The sequence below is a fragment of the Papaver somniferum genome, chromosome 2 (genome assembly GCF_003573695.1).
Source record: "Papaver somniferum cultivar HN1 chromosome 2, ASM357369v1, whole genome shotgun sequence".
NCBI lineage: Eukaryota > Viridiplantae > Streptophyta > Magnoliopsida > Ranunculales > Papaveraceae > Papaver > Papaver somniferum.
In genome coordinates, this window is record NC_039359.1 from 168,633,226 (window position 1) to 168,652,396 (window position 19,171).

At 36.1% G+C, this 19,171-nt stretch overlaps 1 protein-coding gene across 1 annotated transcript; it reads right to left on the reverse strand.

Annotated features, from left to right (window-relative positions):
* Nucleotides 1-6,877: 6,877 nt before the first annotated feature.
* Nucleotides 6,878-14,133, reverse strand: LOC113349734. The gene is made up of 15 exons (XM_026593766.1): nucleotides 13,823-14,133; nucleotides 12,295-12,697; nucleotides 11,999-12,176; nucleotides 11,778-11,917; nucleotides 10,724-11,624; nucleotides 10,444-10,544; nucleotides 10,178-10,322; nucleotides 10,022-10,090; nucleotides 9,860-9,905; nucleotides 9,193-9,602; nucleotides 8,710-8,789; nucleotides 8,128-8,263; nucleotides 7,705-7,894; nucleotides 7,512-7,594; nucleotides 6,878-7,386 (listed from the first exon to the last, which is right to left on the reverse strand). Exons 1-15 carry the CDS (start codon nucleotides 13,926-13,928, stop codon nucleotides 7,261-7,263), a joined length of 3,114 nt encoding a protein of 1,037 aa, XP_026449551.1. The 5' UTR covers nucleotides 13,929-14,133; the 3' UTR covers nucleotides 6,878-7,260.
* Between the last annotated feature and the right edge of the window lie 5,038 nt (nucleotides 14,134-19,171).

Consider the following 19,171-nt stretch of genomic DNA (forward strand, 5'->3'; position numbering starts at 1 on the left):
GAGATTTGTAAGATTCTTTTTGTGTTGTCCTTTATTTTTTAGTTTCTTTATCATTTTTGTGACAAAAAAGGGGGAGAAATATATGGAGTAAACAAGTGATACTGGCACTGATTTTATATTAATTGGTATCACTAAGGAAAAGAACATTGGTACTTCAATGTTTTATCTAACGAAAGAGTGAAAGCACAGACTAAGGGGGAGTAACATGTCATATTGATTGGTATAACAAAGACGTGTGGATTGAATACCTACCTATCTTCCTTAGGGAGAGTATTAGCTTTGTTATTATAATGCCAACAGGGGCATTTTCAAGGATTGAATGTAAGCAATTTTACTATGATGTTGAATCGGGAATCAAGCGGATTGTAATGAATTTGTTGTAATTTTTTTATCCATGTGATGTAAGAGTTTTGTCACTAACATGACAAAGGGGGAGATTGTTAGAGCATTGCTCGGTTGAACCCACCAAGCGTTGGTATGTGAAGTTTGGTTGTCATATTTTAGTGAATCAAAACTCATGTTAAGAGTCGCTTGATTATGTACTAAAGTTAAACTCCGTATAGGTTAGCTTGAAAGCATTAGGATATGAGACATTACAAGTATTGCGAAGTCTTGAAGATGTGAAGAATCAAGGAGCTACAACGACAACAATCATCCTTCCACTTGAGGTTAGTGATATTTGACTTGAACTGTTTCATTCCCTAACGTATCTTTCAAGTCGTGCATATTGAAAACATAACTGCAAAGTATATATGACCTCTAGATAGACATAGTATTAAGGAATACAATACGAGGTTTATTGCCTAACTATTAAACTTTGTAGATAACATATCGCCATAATCATTTGAATGCTATTGTGATTATGTATGGGTATGAGGTGAGGATTTCATCCTAGGGAACAATGTTTACATCTGTTCTAAGGAAGTAAGTTCATAAACTTGTTTGTGGACCGAAAATGAAATTTCCATGAGTTATTGGTTTTGTTATTAATTTCATATCTTATGAACAACCAATATGTGTGATAGAGTATAAACGCTCACAACTTGTTGTGTTCTTGGTAGAACTATTCACAAAGTCCCGACTTATGTATTGGTATAACTTTTATTAGTAAAACCAATCTTAAGTAATCACCTGTGGTATGATCGGATTATGTCTTCCTTGGGGAAAGGGAACCGATCCTAGTAAGGGAAAGGGAACCGATCCTTGTAAGAGAAAGGTACTTATCCTAGTAAATGGAATCGATCTTTCTAAGGGGCGCAGTACATCAAGGGGAATCGATCCTTGTATGGGGTGCATCAAGGTTTATAGCAGAAAGGTGAACCGATCCTATGGACATGTGCAACACATATAAGTTAGATACCATATATATGTGGGGAACCGATCCTAGTACCTAGTCAACTGAATCTTTGGGAAGCTAGTGTGACTATGCGTAATACTCACATGGAGGTAGAACCTAAATTTGTTTTGGTAGAACCGTTAAACCCATGATTGTGATTGAATGTTGGTTTGATCAATCGCATAGTTCTTGAAAGTCAGATGAACCAATTCTAAACTTGTTTGTAAGTGTGGCAAATCGGTTTGAAGGTTGTAAGTGTGAAAGAGAACTTACAAAGTAAAGATGTCGACAAACTTTGAACACGTGTTGTGAATGTTTATTTCTATAATTGTTCAAAGATATTCCTTAACGGATAAGGGAAGAGAATCCCAGGATCGGAACATAAGTAAGATAAGAATCTTTTAATTAAGGTTATTAATTTCATTTTGTAGGGAAATTACAGAATTAGTAATGTGCATTTACTAATTAGATTTTCCGAGAGATTTCGATCGTTATTTTTGGACAGAGCATTTCCAGGAATTATGGAAACCGAATTTGTGCTTTAATGAATATCTTGAGAATATTTTCGGTTTTGGAAATTCCTTGGTGGCCAAACTTCCTTGTCTATAAATACACGAAGTTTTCCTTTCTAGCAAACTAATCTTTCGTAACAACCTACTTCCTCTTTTGTCTTTGTTACTGGTGTAGCCTCCTATCGGAGAGGAGAGTAATCTAATTAGGTGAAATATCTTACGGCCTCTCAGTTTAAAGTCTTCTTTGGGATTGATAAGCTCTAGCGCGACCCGTTGGTGGGAAACTAGATAATTGTGGTTTATCTTTGTTTTCGATTGATTTGATTGACTAACGGTGGTTGAAATCTGATTGCACCTAGTTTGTTTATTCTTGAGAATCTTCTCTTATGATATAAGATTCACTCAAACTAGTTCAGAGTTTCGACAGGGATCTTTAGACTATCGTTAGTTCTAAAGACGATCTTGTGATAATCCATTGTTAACAGACTCCGTTCTGTGCATGATTGATCACAAGAGATTCAAGTGATTGTGTGCAGGTTTTTATTGAAGATTTAAGAAGATTTGAAGACAAATAAGATATTGAAGATCTGACTTGGGTTTTATAATCTTTGGTGTGCACAATACTTGTTTGGGTAAAAGAGGATCCAATTAATAATCGGTTTATCTTGTGGTAGATTGGATTGATTAATTGAGTAGATCGGCATCAACACGGTTCTTCGGATTAAAAGTGTTGTTGGCTTAATCTTAAACGATTACTTTGTATGATTGAACATAAGATAGATCTAGACCCGACGAAGGAGTTTATGTTGAGATAAACGGAAGAGCCTTTTTCTGACTCATATCACTTGGTGAATAGAGCTGATACCAAACAGATTTCTTATTCCCTTACTCTTTGGAATACGAACCAAAGGGATTGGTCCAAGTACGTGACTTATTCATAAGTTGGAGGCGTGGGAATACAGGCGGAAGGTGAACTATAGGGTTAGTTACTTGGTCTCAACTATACGAAGTTAGTGTAATTTTGTGTAGCGGCTTAATCCTGAGAGTATTCAATTCTGGACTAGGTCCCGGGATTTTTCTGCATTTTCGGTTTCCTCGTTAACAAAATCTTGTTGTGTAATTTACTTTTATATTCCGCATTATAATTGTTTTATTATAATTAAAGTAAATTACACAAACGTTAATTCCTATTTACTTGATAAGCAATCATATTGTGTTTGATTAAGTCCGAACCTTTATATCAAGTAAACATACTTCATTGTTGTATTGTCTCGATCTCGTATCCATAGACGATCACACGAAGTGTGAATTGATTAGTTGTATTGTCTCGACTCAGTCCATAGACAAGAACTTTCGGAGAAAGGACTTATAGGTAGGAAAAGTTTTAGCTTGAGGTATATTTGGGTACCCTCGCCTTTTCATATACCTTTAGTTATTAATCAAATTAATTAATCAAAAAATTAAAATAATAATACAGTTTAGTTTCATAACAAGGTATTACTAAAAAGATACATACTAAAAAAGACTTTAAACGAAGGAAATGCAAGATGTTTCAACTAATTAGGTTGCTCCTATATGTTAATAAGTTGGCTTGCCACATGATCACTTAAGATGTATGTCAATGGATGAGTTTGTAAGATTATAAGCTCAATTATTTATAGTGTTATGACTAAGGATTGATTGAAAGACACGGCATTACCAACTTTGAAAATCCTTAAGATATGCAATGAATATTTATTTCTGAATTTGAAAAATACCAATTGTATTCCAACTAATAAACCAATGTCACTCATAATTGACAACTAGTATTAGCTATCACCTATCCATGTATTTTACTAATATAATAACTAGAGATATGCAAATTTCTCGATATGGTAAGCATTATTTTAGGTTCCTAAAAGATTGAAAAATCGGTTTCTGGATCTTGCCGTAAATATCAAAGAAAAATACTTGCACATTAAGATGTTACAGTTTAGCACATGCTTAAATCAATATGTTGACATTATGTGAATAATCCAAGTCTAACCCAACTGCATTTCGATGTCTGTGAAAACTCTAAGATAGTAGACATATAGAAAATGAAACTTTCAGTCAGACATAGGATCTTAGAAACTTGTTCGAGATCGGCCCTAAAATAGACCCTTGAATCACATTTTCAACTATGAAACAAGTTTCGCAAGTGTACTTGCATAAAATATGTAAATAAACATAATTCCAAGGTATGGATACATCCAGAAATTCAACACACTAAATGTTAACGAGCTACCAGTTAGTGTTACGAAGTCTATAGATAAACTATACTTCGGAACTCCGTACTTAAGTTGTAGAAAGTACCAGTATATCACTCCTTGATACTTTGATCATAGTAAAATGACCTAGTCAGCAATACTAGAGACAAGCAAATAAATTTTACTTTGTAAGTTAAGCACTGACTTGAAAGAACAAATGATTGAAATGGAACAAGTAAAGTCTGTAGTTACTAACCTTGAACTGAAGGATGATATTTTCGTTTTCGTGAGTAACTAGAGCAAGTCTCAACATTTCTATGTTCATAGTCTAACCAAAAGAAGTTGACTCTAGTAATCAAATCAAGCGACTCCGAGTTTTGGAACTAAAATTGACATACCAACGCTAGGTGGGTTCAACCGAGCAATGCTGTAACAGTTGCGCTTAGGTGCTTATCAATGTTAGGTTGTGTATGGCTCGTGTAATAGCTTTATGGCTGACTATAACAAGTCTAGAAACCTTACCACTAGAATGAGATGTTTTACTGATTTGTACACACATACACAAAAGGTCATTATTTAGCAGTCGCCTGAAGTGAGGGAGGTGGCGATTAATATTGATGGGTCTATATATGCTGATGGAGGTGGTCTTGGATCCATTATTCAAGATGATTTATGCGTATCGCTTGGTGTTGTGATATGTAGAATAATTTCATCTTCAATTATTTTGTACGCACTCCAAGGTATTGAGGCTGGTCTTGAAGTTGCACTTAGTAAAGGGATACATGATGTATCCTCGCGTTCCGACTCAATGACGACTATTAGATATCTTAAAGAAGATTGGATAATCCCCCTTGGATTTGTCATCATGTATTAGAGTCAATTAAAAGATTCAGAGTTCAATTTTTGTGTTGCCCAGCCTCCCACTATTATTGGGAAGTTAATCGTGTTGTTGACTTGCTTGCAAGTATACGACCGACTGGAAGTTTGTTGGAATTCATCTCACTAGTTTTATGGAAGACACTAAGAATATTGGTTGTACTTTGTCGTAGCTTAGTTTTTTTCTTATCTCTTTTAGTTTGTTGGTTGGAGCCTCCTTAAACAGTTTTTCCTTTCCCAGGAAAAAGAAAAAAAGAAAAGAACTAAAAGAAAACAAAAATCTAGATAGAAACCCGACCTATATGGGTTTCAGGTTGCATGATGCACCCTTTTTCTCATTGATCGAGGAAGAGAACAGAATTAGGGGAGAAGAGAGAAGAGAAAAAAAATTAGGGTCTAGATATCGGCCTGGAGGAGAACTTAGTACCATAATGTTTAGGTATTAGAGTCTATATATCGGACTGGTGAAGAACTTAGTACCATAATGTTTAGGTACTGATCACCTACCCATTTCGTCTACCCAAAAAGTCACCAAAAAATTTCTAAACCCACAAATTCTATTGGTCTATATTCTCTCAAGTGAAGCCAGAAACTCTAGAATTCCAACTTTGTTCAACCACAACTTTCTAAATTATCCTCGGATTATATATATATAAATAGTAGAACCTCCCTGTACTAATAATACTCTTGGGCATTGACAAAAATTTTAATACATAGAGGTTATTAATATAGAGAGGTACACATATAAAATGTATGCTTCAAAAAGTAAAAGTGAAATTTTAAGTTCAACGCATGTCCGCTGTATTTGTAGTTGTATAAGATGATGTGCACATATTTTTATTATTCCAAATACACAAATACATGTATGTTTCTAGGAACTTGTAGGCTATTATGTATTATATATAATAAATAGCACTAGGTGTAGTTTCATCAATTTTGGAATTCTTTCATGTGGTTACAAATAACAACCCAAAAATAAAAAAAAATTCTTCTGAAATAACTATGGATAAGTATTTTGATTCGTTATAAATTTTTATGTAACAAGATCTATATATCCAATATAAAGTCGTTTATTACTATATGGAGGGATGGAAAAAAAGAGATTATTAATATTTATAACTTGCCATGTTGAGATCAATACTTTTTATTAATATGTGGAGGTTATTAACACGTCGAGTATGATGAATGCTCCACTCCCTACTAGCATTGCAAAGCTGAAGGTACTCATATCTCTAATTTATGTTTTCACTAAAAACACAAAATAAAAAAAATCACTTCTGTCGTTGTAAATGTGAGCATGTGAATTCCATTTCGTGTGATCTCTAGTTCTCTTACATGCATGGAGAAAGAGGGGGTGGTAAATTTCTAGATTCTAGGGGAATCTATTGTAATTTTGTGTTAGTAACGTAAAAACAAAACATGCGGAAACATTCTTTGATGACTTTGATTCAAGAGGATACAGCAGCGAGGTGGTTCTCTTCATTTTGTATCACACAGATGCCGAAGTGCAGGCAGAGTTTCAATTGTGGCACTACATCATTAGAGCGTCCACACTGACACTGTTGACCAAGTTGGCTTTCAATCAAACTGTAATGGAGGATGCCCCAATTTTATTTTATTTTTGGCAGCCAGGCATAATTGGAAAATGTCTGGCTATAAAAAATATTAGGCAGCACAGCTAGACTAGTTTCAATATTGTACTTGATTAAAGCCGGATGGAGCCTTGGCATTTTTGCACAATTTATAAAAGGGATACCAGTCCTATTAAGTGTTGATACTATTTCATCCTACTAAATGTTGATACTATTTCATCGACCCAACGGCCAGAATCAGTGGGATTTTTTTATCCTATATGAAACGGTATTAGCACTTAGTAGGACTGGTATCCCTTTTATAAATCATGCATTTTTGGCACTCTTAAGATCTATAATGAATTTCAACCTTTAATAGAAAAGCGCAAAAACGCCATAATAAGTACAATTACCACACTAAGATTACACTTACAACTGGTAAGTACAAAAAGGCAACTGATGAACACATTTAACGTGTAGACGTGCACAGAGATTACAAACTGGCAAAAGCTAAAAAGTGCTTTTTTTTTCTGCTAGCAGGACTCTAAAACCAACGTTAAATTCTAAGAGAAGACTTCAAATTTACAACCATGTACAGTTAATAACACCAAATGCAACCCCATATACAAATTAGGAGGTAACAACCATGAAACAGAGAAGAAGAGTGAAAAAGGCACCCTTTTTCTCTAAAGAACAAAAAAATGATTTTGGTCAAAAATGATGGATTCACCTCTTCCTTAAGCAGCAAACTGGAAGCGCGATTTTTCATGTACATCAAGAATGATATCTTGCAGCTCAGGGAAAACTGAGACAAGTATAAGTTCTAACATTCCGTACGCTAGTTGCTTCACACAGATATTAGACTGCATATTCACAGAAAATGACAATGGATTAATTGACAAATGAAATGACAAGATATGAAGAGCCCTACAATATGAGTTTTGTGGTTCAGCGGTGACTGGTGAATATTGTGCTTTAGGAGACTTACCTGAAGAAAGTAGTACAGGTCTCTGGCACACCTTCTGTATTGCTTATGCCCAATCAAGCTGACTAAAGCTGTTGGGGCCCCACCTGACAATCAACATGCTTCTGTTAGTTTCATTGTACATGATCCAAAAGATGGAAAGTCAATGATATGTGGAGAGGAATTTTTCATCAAGTTATATGGAGCTATTTCTTACTGAGCATCATCTTTTTGATATCACTAGCTCTGCGCGCTGCTTCTAGCTGCATCTCAAATGAAGCTGGTTTAGACATCCTACTACCAGCTACTCTGCTTGCAGTCTCTGCTAACTTCTGATCAAGCGGAGTATCATCAATTCTGCCTCGGGGTCCAATCTTTATGAAAAAATTACCATCAGGCCATAGAACCTAACACATGAGAAAGGCCAAATGTTTTTATTCCCGTGATACCTTAAAGACGTTTCATTATGATATTATGAAAATGATGTGTCCTTTTTATATCAGTTCAGACGTTTTTTTTAGCCGACCAAGAGTGAATTCTCCCATTCATGAATTATGATGAATTCCATAAATTAAAACATAAGAATTTGTGTTCATTTCATATCAGGGTTTGATATGGAAATAGAAGCAGATCTCCTTACATCTTGTATCCAACGGATCCCTTTAGCAATAATATCATCTCTCCGTAGCCACTGGATCTGGATCAGAAGCCAGTCGTCAATAGCATCTTCCATAACTAACTGTAATATTTGCTTTGAAATCCAGAAAACCTGTCTTCTGCTCAAAGTTATAGAAGTCACAGTTTTTGGGTTAAGACAGCATCCTTCTTAAAAGAACACAAAACAAACATGTTTCAGTTTTTCCCGTTCTAGTTGCTACATATTACAGGAAGGATTGACTAGATACCCTTCCTGCTATAGAAGCCCACATCTGATGTGAAGAAAGCAGAAGCTAACTACTTGAAAATCTACTAATACACAAGGAAATAATTTAGTTAGAGAGACATTTTCGGAAGTCAGCTTTTGGAATTTTCTACCAAGAAAGGTTTTAATACATCTGAGTGCCTATGTTTCCTTAATGTAGTCCATTCTAAATATCATTCTATTCGTTAATAACTGTAGTAGAGTAGATACAGACCTTTTACTCGAAGGAAAGTCTTGTACTTTCGAGTTGTTGGTTATTTAGTTAGGAAATATTACATTCATGAGTTGTGACCACCTTACCTTAGCCAACCTCTCCTATTGAGTTGAAATATATTATCAACCAAATTCAACAAGGGCACGCTAACGTTAGGAGGTGTCCACTGCATATGAGTAATAGTGAATGACAAAGGTGTTAGATACTCACCCAAAAGAGTGAATCACGAGAAGCAAAGAGTAACAAATATTAATTTACAATTGCTGTAAAGTCAGTGCCTAGACAGCACATGCCTATATACAGTGATTTTAAACTTTTCAATATAAGTAAAAATGTTGCAAGTCATCGAAGTTAGAATGCCGAAGGAATCGAAAGCACTACCAGAGGAACTTGCTTCCATATTTTATCCCACAAAGAAAGTAAAATTTCAGGTTGTTCACAAACATGGGGTTAAAAAAATGAGTATAGGTCATATGAAATTAAATTGTTAATCTTAGATGCTTCTCACAAAATATTCCTATCAGCAGCAAGTCAAACTCTTTTAAGCAGCCAATAAATAAGTGGCGTACCTCAGGTGGAACTCCAACTGGATCGTCCCCAAGTTCGGACATCACCAGGGAAGTAGATGTAGCATTTCCACGGGGCTGCTCATCACGTTTAATAATTCTTGGTGGGTAACCTTTTGAGTTCAATTCATTGTCAGAATGCCACCCATTGACGTGCGCGCTAGAAACATCATCCTCACGACCATGACTCCCATCCATGTCTCCTCCTCCTTCATTATCAGTCCAGCTTTGTGATGATTCAAGCTTACTATAGTTCGAACCATTCATGTCATCTCCATTCCAGGACAAGTTTCTACCCGACAAAGAAGAAACGTCATAAGGAGATGAAGATGAGCCAACAACCTTGCGCATTAGGCCATCAGAAACCCCTTTCACCTGGCGTAGGATATCATCCATGGCATCATCTACGTTGACTGTAAAACAAAAGAAATATATTTAACTTGACAAGAAGAGAGCACCACAAAAACATTTAAGATAACTGAGAATACTTTCTATGAAAAACTTAGCATTGAACTGAGAATTTCCAAACAACATGCCCCAAGACGATGCACAGGGATACCATGAACAAATAGTACTATCCACAAATAATTTACAAAAAATTACACTAAAAAGCAAAAGAAGATGTTGGTAGACAAGCAGCTAGAGACTACTCAGATGAGGAACTAGATACCTGCCAGTGTTTTCATCACCGAAGTAGATTTGCCGAAAGAATAATTCTTCAAAACGAAAATGGAAAACTATTAGAGCACGTCCTGGATCCAGGCTGAAAGGGGCATATTAATTGATGGTGTGTTTGATAAACCCAATAAAGTTATGTGCCAGAAAAGCCCACCTTTGATGAAACACTCAAAAAATCCCACACTTCATGTTGTTCGGCAACATTGGCAATTGACAAAAGATCCTGATGAGAGAGGGGATCAGAAAATGATAGGCACAAGGAACAGAAACTACAGTAAACAACATACATTTAGGAAATAAGGAGTCATACTTGCAAGTATTGGTCCAGTTGAATGCAGCGTTGATGAACAAAACTATCATCTACACTCGATGAAAGAAATCTTTTGGGCGGTAAATGTAATGTATAATTTCGTATATCCTTAAGATGCCGGTGTAGCCGCTCAAAGTTTCTGTATCTGCAAGATAAAAGTACCAGAAGTATAAATCGATAGAATGTGAAACCTAAACCATATTGATACTGAAGTAAGTCGAAAAACTAGCTTCAAAAATGCTTAAATACACCAACAAATGCGAGACCTTCTTTTGACAAACCAAGTCTTGTTTCCTGCATCTGTTACAGCAATAGAATAAACTGCAAAAGATTTTGAACCGGTGTTCTCAAAGTATGCTCCTACAACCTACAATGACATTGTAGTAAAACAAATGAATATGAAGCGTGTATAAAACTACAAATTAAGAAAAAACGACAAGAAAAGAAATCAAGAAGCTCGTTAGCCATCTATCCTACGGTCTTTGAAGATTCAATCTACAGTTTAGTTGTACCATGACTAATCATTACTGCAAAATAAAAGCTCACCCGGCACTTGAGTTTAGGGACAAGCAATTGCTCGTCATTGCGAATTATCATATCAGAAGCACTCATGACACCTTGCTCTCTTCTAGGCCCATCAAGACTAGGGGAGTAAAACTTCTCAGAAATGATAGTCACGCCTTCACTTTTAAACTTGTCACCATCAGAAAATACTCTTAAAGCAGAAGTGCTATTGGATCGTTTGAGCTGAGTTCTGCTCTCCACAGCTGGTTTAGTAGCATATTCCTCCAATATCTCAGCTTCGTCATCATTATCAATGAACTTAACCCTGTTCAAATTCTGACATGATACTGCATCAGTATTTGCCCCATCACTTGTTTGAGTATTAGAACTTAATCCAGGAGAGAACTGCCCCGTAACTGTATCTTCTGCTCCTGCAAAACCTCCAGGTTTGTGGATTAAAGGTTCTTTCCCCAAGCTTTTGGAACCAGTACTGTAGATTCCAGGGGTTTTCTTTGGATGAGCTGGTGGATGTCTAGTTGTATCACGACTGTCAATCTTTCGTTTATAGTTCCTTCCTCTGGCCCATAGGTTTTCAAGATTTTCAGGAGCAAGAACTTCAGTTCGTCTCTGAGTGGCAGCATCCAAGACCCTTGCCCAATCAGCAGAGCGTGGATGCACAAAATCTCCATCAAGTTTGTGTGGATGGCTTTGGCCAGAACTACTCACCGGTGCAACTTCCTGACTGCCGGTCTTACTCAAGGACATATCACTACCTTGATTAGACGAAACAATACTCTTTTTTGAGTTAGACTCCCTAAATTCAAATGAATCAGATTGATCTTGCCGACGGGAGGAAGCATCAGTTGCTGAATTATCACCCACCTCGCTACTGGTGAAATCCTTAAGATTGAGCAGAATATACTCAATTATTTCATTGATAAATCTGAAAATAAAAATAAGAAACCTCTTTAAATCATCGCCATTGGAGTCTACTATTCATGATAACAGGCAGAATGTAATAATTCTGAGATGCAAGAACATCTATGGGAGCACCAACAATGGTGAAAGAAAAATTAATTACGACCAACGAGCTTACCCAGGGCTAGCCAGATTCATAATAGGTTGCATCACCAAGTTAGTTAAAAGCTCTCGGGCAATGCATCGTACTAGAGGGCACTGAGACTCTTGTCGCCTCAACACTACAGCGAGCAGTCCTCCCATGAGGCGTTGAAGAACCTAATATTGATAGATATTAGCAACAACAAAAACAATAAAGTCAAAAAAAAGGGAGGATGTACCAAAACACGCCACTCACACCTTGCACTCACACTCGGGAGACATCAAAGCTGGATGCAACTCCTTAGAAGCTATCAAATGGTGTTTTAACCTTTCGTCACGTTCTTCAAAAGATAAGGTTCCCATTACTTCCACACCAATCATAGCCTGATTTCTTCTGTAAAGATCCAAATGGTTCCCTATTAGATCAACCATATCCCTGCAACACAACACAAAATTCCGCTATAAAGTTAGCCAAATATAAAACATAAACGACTCATCAAATTATCATCATCAGAACTTGTTGATAACTTACAAAGGTAAATAAAAAACAGCACCTTGTTAACAAATCGACAAGGTTTATCTCTTTAACCCTTCTTGAAATCTCACCAAGAACGTCCATTATCACCGAGTACATCAGTTTCGGAGCTTCAGTGTCCTCTGTAATCGATGAATACCATAAGTCCACGACAAAATCCTGTACAATCTTATTAATAAACTCATCAACAGCATCCTCCACGAGAGGAGAATCAATCTTTCTCTTCCCTTTCGCTGGAAAGGGTAAAGTTGAAAGGCGAGGATCATCCACGGACAACTTCTTTTTCTCTAGATGAGATAGATATGTCTGTCTATGAACTTGTGGAACCTTCCACCTGAGCTCCACCTCATATGATAATAACCGAAATGCAGAAAGCAAGATAACTGCTATTGGAATATTTGTCCACATAGATTTGCTAGTGTCTGCAGATGAAAATGCAGGGTATGTAAAAATTGGATGATTGCTTCGAAAAATAGCTAGCACCTAGCTAACAAAGAGTTCTATTTAGAATGAGACAAAAAGGTGAAATCTGTAAGATATCCATAAACTTGGATATATTGGTTCATTAAATTCTCACATAAAAAATCTACAAATTAAAAGAACAAAATCTACAAATTTATAGAGAAAAAAAACAACAATGAAACAAAAATTCAAATCATCCTAAGTTTTTTAACAAATTCTGCCGGAAAAAAAAAAACTAACCTAAACAAACATAATTCTTGAGGGGAAAGGTTAATATTTCATTTCGAAGTGCGGAAGACAAGCTAAAAAAGGAACATGGAAAAATATAATCAAATAACAGAAAAATTGTGATACCCGCCCCCTCTCCATACTATTTAGTGACTTGATCATCTTTATATAATCACTATCGAAACCCAACTTCCCAAGAAAGAATTATGAGCCTTTTCAGCCCAAGTTCCTTTTCCCCTCTTTCTAATTGTGCCTTTCTTACTTTCCCATTGAAAGTAATTTTAGTAATTTCTCATTCAGTCTTCGGTTTTTTTCTTCTTCTATTAATGACCAATTAGACTCCTCAGCCCTCTTTCTTCACTGTTACTTACACGTCCAAAATGCTACTAAGCTACTTAAGTGCATGTGTTCTTTCCTCGTCATTTTATTTCTCTCTATGGGCTTATTAGAAGCCATACTCGATTCTTCAACCAAAACAAAAAAAAATTCCGATCCTAGAACTACTTGTATATCGCCTGATTCTACATGCTCTCCATAATTACCAAGAGCATAGGTATCCTTAACCACAAGATTTTCATGGCAATTACCACTTAACCAACCCACATAGTTGTCGCCACAGATAAAAATATTAGCTGAACAATCATCATGCACTAAATTTCTTTGCCAATTTCCTACACATTACGCAGAACCTAGATAACTCAAATGTTTCGGCAAACAGAAACCCTAACTTTAATCATCAACCATGCCACACAATTTAAACATTTTTTATTTCCAATCGATCTCTCTTCTAAAACAACAATCATACACGAAACTTGACAAATGAATAGAATTAGATGGAAGGAAGAAAGATAACTTACGGGTTAAGAAGTAAGAGATGAAGAAGACTAATAAAGCCCAGCAAACAGTGCGAAGCTTAGCTTCTTCGATTAGATCTTGTATGGTTTCCATGGGTTTTTTCTTCATGATTCTCAAGAAAACAGAACCCTAAAATCGAACTTCAATTCAAGTGAAATAGAATCTCCTAAGGAATTGAAATGAAAATCATGGAATCAATTGAATTTCTGAAACAAGTCGATGAAAGCATCATCATTCATACAAAACAAAATAAGAAAGAAAGAAAGAAAGAAACAGTTTATTATTTGTTTTCACAGTCGGTCTAGAGAGAGCGAGAAAGGCACGTAATGTGGGGGAAAGAAAGAAACAAGCTAGAGCCTTGTCGAGGAAGGCTGTTATTAGGGCGTCACACTCCAATAGAAAGGTTTCACTTGGATTTTTAGTGTCCAGAAAGGTGGTTATGGGATATTCTAACATATATACAAACTGTCTAGATTACCCTTGAACTAAAATAAAAACTTAAAAACCGTAAAAGAAATCACGGCCAGGTTTGGATTAATTCTAACCGTAGAATTTTATTTGCATGTAGTTTTACGGCCAGGTTTGGATTAATTCTAACCGTAGAATTTTATTTGCATGTAGTTTTACGGCCAGGTTTGGATTAATTCCAACAGTAAAAGTGGTTACGAAGAAATCACGGCCAGGTTTGGATTAATTCCAACCGTAGAATTTTATTTGCACGTAGTTTTACGTCCAGGTTTGGATAGTTCCAACCGTAGAAGCTCATTTTACGTCCAGGTTGGAATGAACTACGTTAAGGTTTGGATAATTCCAACCGTATAATCTCATTTTACGTCCAGGTTCCTTTTCATTCCAACCATAAAATCTGATTTTACGTCCAGTTTCCTTTTAATTCCAACCGTAGAAGTGATTTTACGTCCAGGTTTGGATTATTTCTAACTGTAGAAGTTTATTTTACGGCCAATGTGATTGACTAATTTTTTTTTCTTCTCTCTAGTTTTTCTTCCCACAAAAATTTTGTCCCAGAATTCACCAAGTATACAACAAAATTCATTAATTTAATTATTATTTAATTAAATTAAATTAAAATTAACTAATAAGGGTTGTTTAGTCATTATAAAATTATTTGAGATAAGGGATTTTTGATATTACTAATGGGTAACCCGCTTTTATCTCATTAGATGACGCCCTTTTAATGGAATGTGACGTCCCAATAATAACCTTCAAAACAAGTAACCGAGCAATGAGATTTGTTTGTTTCTCAAATAATTATATACTATATTCAACTTTTGGCTAGCTTCATGTAAAATATTGTTGGACGATAATATCCTTACAGGTGAATTGCCAGAGAAGAAGAGACACCACGTGAGGATTAATTATCCTCTGGGATTGAGCACAGATCCGATCAAGAGTTGGACAAAAAAAGGTGTTTCGGCCACATAACAAAATCAAACCTTGAGGCCGGTTCCTACAAGGTGGCTATCTGGCCTTGCAAACTAGCCGCGCCACTATGGGAAAATAGTTAAGCGGTCGAGCCTCAACCGAACGGTAAAGGCTATACCGTTAATGGTCTTTGTAAAACCGGCCGGTGTAGAATTTGTCGCTTATTAGATAATGAAGTAACGACTATTTTCCCCCACGTTTTCCTATAAATTCACCTCATTCAATTCAATTTAATCACACTTCATTCTTTCATTAACTCTATCATCCTACTATTTTGTACCTTAATCCTCTGTTTAATTTTTAGTTTCAAATAAATGGATTCTTCTAATGAAGAGGTGCGTATTTATATGGATCGATTTGAAGAACAACAACGAATATTCGTTCAGGCGTTGTAACAAATTGATGATGAGTCAAATGAAGATAGAGAACTAACCAATAATTTGATGCAGCTATATTCATCGGGGCATATACCTAGAGATCCAGAGCCAGGAGAAGTATTCACAAGAAAATATATGTACCGGGGTCGGGATGAATAGCACGAGAAGCTGATGCACGATTATTTTCTTCCCGACTGTGTTCTCTGGTTAAAATTTCCAAGGCTGGTTCCGCATGCCCTGACATTTGGTGCTAAATATTATTGGTGAGCTTTGTCATGTAGAACCTCAATTTAATTATCAGTATGATGTACTAAATATTAGAGGTCATAGCCCTGAACAAAAGGTTACTTCGGCCTTTAGGATTCCAAGATATGGCAGACCTCTAGATTCTAATGATGAGTACCTTCGTATAGGCAAAACAACCGCATACAAGTATCTTTCGTTGTTTTGCGAAGCAATGATTAATAATTTTGGTTTAACCTATTTATGAAAACCAACTGACGCGGATGTTAGGGAAATATTAAAGCAAAATCAGGAAAGGGGATTTCCAGGAATGTTGGGTAGTCTTGACTGCATGCATTGGGTATGGACTTGATGCCCTACCTATTGGGCCCGTCAGTATAAAGGTGATGGATTTTCAAATGGTTGTAGAGATAGTGGTAAACAGGTTCTTTTCAGACTTGTGAAGAAAACAATTTTTATAGATTTAAATTAAACAGGCAACTAAATAAAATAATTCAAAGTTTTGGAGAAAAATACCAAGACTAGGATTCCATCATTGACCAAATAAATATTAAACTCTAAATAATATTCATGCAATTCTATCTTTAAAAATAATTCTAATATTTGCCTCAAATATATTTTTGAAGTAATAATTGTAATCACAAAGTATAAAACATCAAAAAATTTTAAAACCCAGCATGCTTCATCAAAATAATTCACAACTATTCAATAAAAACTAATATTTCAAATTCAATTCCATGCAAATAATCAAATAATAATATTGCTATAAATAATAAAATTAGAATTATACCAATCAATATGGATCAATGGCTTCCTCCGTCGTCTCGGCTAATGGGTTTAGCTCCTCATCCCAAAAACACACTCACAAGATACATTCATGGCTAAAATAGGTGTTTTTATTGATGTATATAAGATGAAACAGGAATTAGCAACGCTGCAGAAGTGTTACAGCGTCACTGTTACAAAGGGGTAAGTGCTGAAAATTAAACGATAGTTTTCTGTTGCTGTAAAACAACGACACTCGTTTCTGTTTTAAGACTGTTGAAGAAAGACTGCCTTAGCAGGTCTGTTCTTCCTCTTCTTCTTCCTCCTCGAACAGCAGCAGCAGCAGCACTGTAACTCTCTGTAATCGCTTCTCCTCGGCTCTCCTCGACTCTAAACTCTCTCCTAAGGTTTTTCAACCCTTTTTATGACTTGAAACCACTCTTATATATCCCACAGACCCCAAATATCTCGTATAAATTCAAGATTTCTTCTCCGTGCAGTTAAGAGAATATCTCTCTTCAATCCTCCATGTACACGTCTTCTGACCTCTTATGAGTTATCTAAACTCTCCAAACTCCAACTAATACTTGAACAGGACCAGGTACATCCATATCCTGGCGTCAAAGTCCTCCAGAAATCTCTCAAAAATCTTCTAAACTTGAAACAGAACACGTCTCTCTATTGAGACTTTGAAACCCTCTCTCGGCCATTCCAGCCCAATTGGTTGGGTCCAATCGATTGTAACAGACCTGTTGAGTCTTGTAGAGTCCATACGTACCAAATACAGCCATTGAATCTCCTAAAATCACGTAGAAATTCGATCTCCAAATCTGCTCCTCGCTGCATGCATTTTCCCGCCAAAAATGCATTTTTGAAAACGTGAAGAAATGTGACCTTCCCTTATCCAGTCCCGGTCTCCCTTTAGCATATGCCTGGAAATGGGTCACCCCTTAGTAATTAGGTTACCCCTTATCCGAAGTGAGAGTCCGTATAGTAATTTTCTCCCACGAGCGCAAAAACCACTTTTTTAGCCAATTTCGCCGCAAAAGCTTATTTCTCCAGAAATACCTACAGGGACATAAAAAGCCATAATAAGTACAAAAATGGGTACTAACACAATATACAATTGGGCTATATTAGACACATAAATGCGTCTATCAAATACCCCCAAACTTATTATTTGCTAGTCCCGAGCAAATCAAAACTACAAAATAAAATCCTAACTCACTGTCGCAGGCATCGTCGATTGCATTTAGCGTATGCAATAAGCCTTTAAACCCCTAGGTGGCCCTAGTGGCGAGTTATAGTCTCGGGAGGGCTTACCAGAGATATACCCACAAAACCTGTACTCCAGACCTTATCTATCTACGCAGAACCTTGGAAGGCACTAAAGAATCTCCTTGGTTGGCATACTTATTGACTACAGGAAGAAGTACCATGATGCGAAATTCCAATTGTTGTACACGAGTTTGCACTCAAGCATACTAAAATTCATATAAAGTGACAGAGCTCTACTCAGATAGTTGCACTATGGACATCATATTCGGAGTCAAAACTAATCACATGGATAGATCAAGAAGATGGATATAGAAAAACATGTATGGTTTTGATGTTTACTAAGTGAACGGCGTTTCTGAAGGCCTCCGCCAAAATGAACCTATCCTAATGGATTGAGATACTAGTCTGACTAATATCAACACACTGGCATATACAAGGGTACCAGTGGTCGATAACCTAACTCTAGGTCAACACAACTGGCATATACAAGGGTACCAGTGGTCAACTTTATTGAATTTATTCCTTTTGGTCAAATTGTCTGGTCTCAATTTCTCTTTTTTTTTTCTTTTTTTTTTTTTTTTTTTTTTTTTTTTTTTGGTAACTACCATTTTTTTTTCATCTTTTTTTTTCATTTCTTTTTCTTTTTCAACTTTTTTTTTCATGGTATCTCAATCACTCTAATTCACCCTAGCATTGGTAACAACTTGAATCGTGGGCCCCACCTATCACTTAGAGAAACATAGTTTAAAAACAAAATAAAATAAAAATAGAAGTGAAAAGGACTCAACGAGATATGGTGAAACTATCATGTTATTTCTAACACCTGAGCTCTGTGCTTTTATGAATAGACTCTTCTAGATGTTTCCATCTAATCAGATTGGTTCCTCAACTCCTACAACCAAAATGCTTCCATCCACTTAGATTGTTAGTGCATCCTAAATACGCATAAATTTCTAGGCTCTGGAGTTTATTTATTGCAAAAAGGTGACAAAAAGTGTTTCTTCCCCACCCCCAAACTTAAATCTAACATTGTCCTCAATGTTCTAAAGATGAAATTAAAAGCATGAACAAGGAGAAACTATTACCACTGGAGGGAAAAAAAATAAGGAAGGATATTACCGTATCACATGAACGCGGGAGCCTCCCAGTAAATGCTAAATTTATAGTCATTAGCTAGACATCAAATACCTCTAAAAGAATTGTCACCTTCCAAAGTCGTATACCAATAGTCGAAACAATTGTGGG

Bases quoted from the DNA above. Each gene is read 5' to 3' on its own strand.
- LOC113349734 (XM_026593766.1), bottom strand. From the start codon at position 13,928: ATGAAGAAAAAACCCATGGAAACCATACAAGATCTAATCGAAGAAGCT. The intron at 10,545-10,723 runs GTGAGCTTTTAT...ATGTCATTGTAG, and splicing joins TCCCTAAACTCAAGTGCCGG to GTTGTAGGAGCATACTTTGA. The intron at 9,603-9,859 runs GTATCTAGTTCC...TTTGTTTTACAG, and splicing joins GGTGATGAAAACACTGGCAG to TCAACGTAGATGATGCCATG.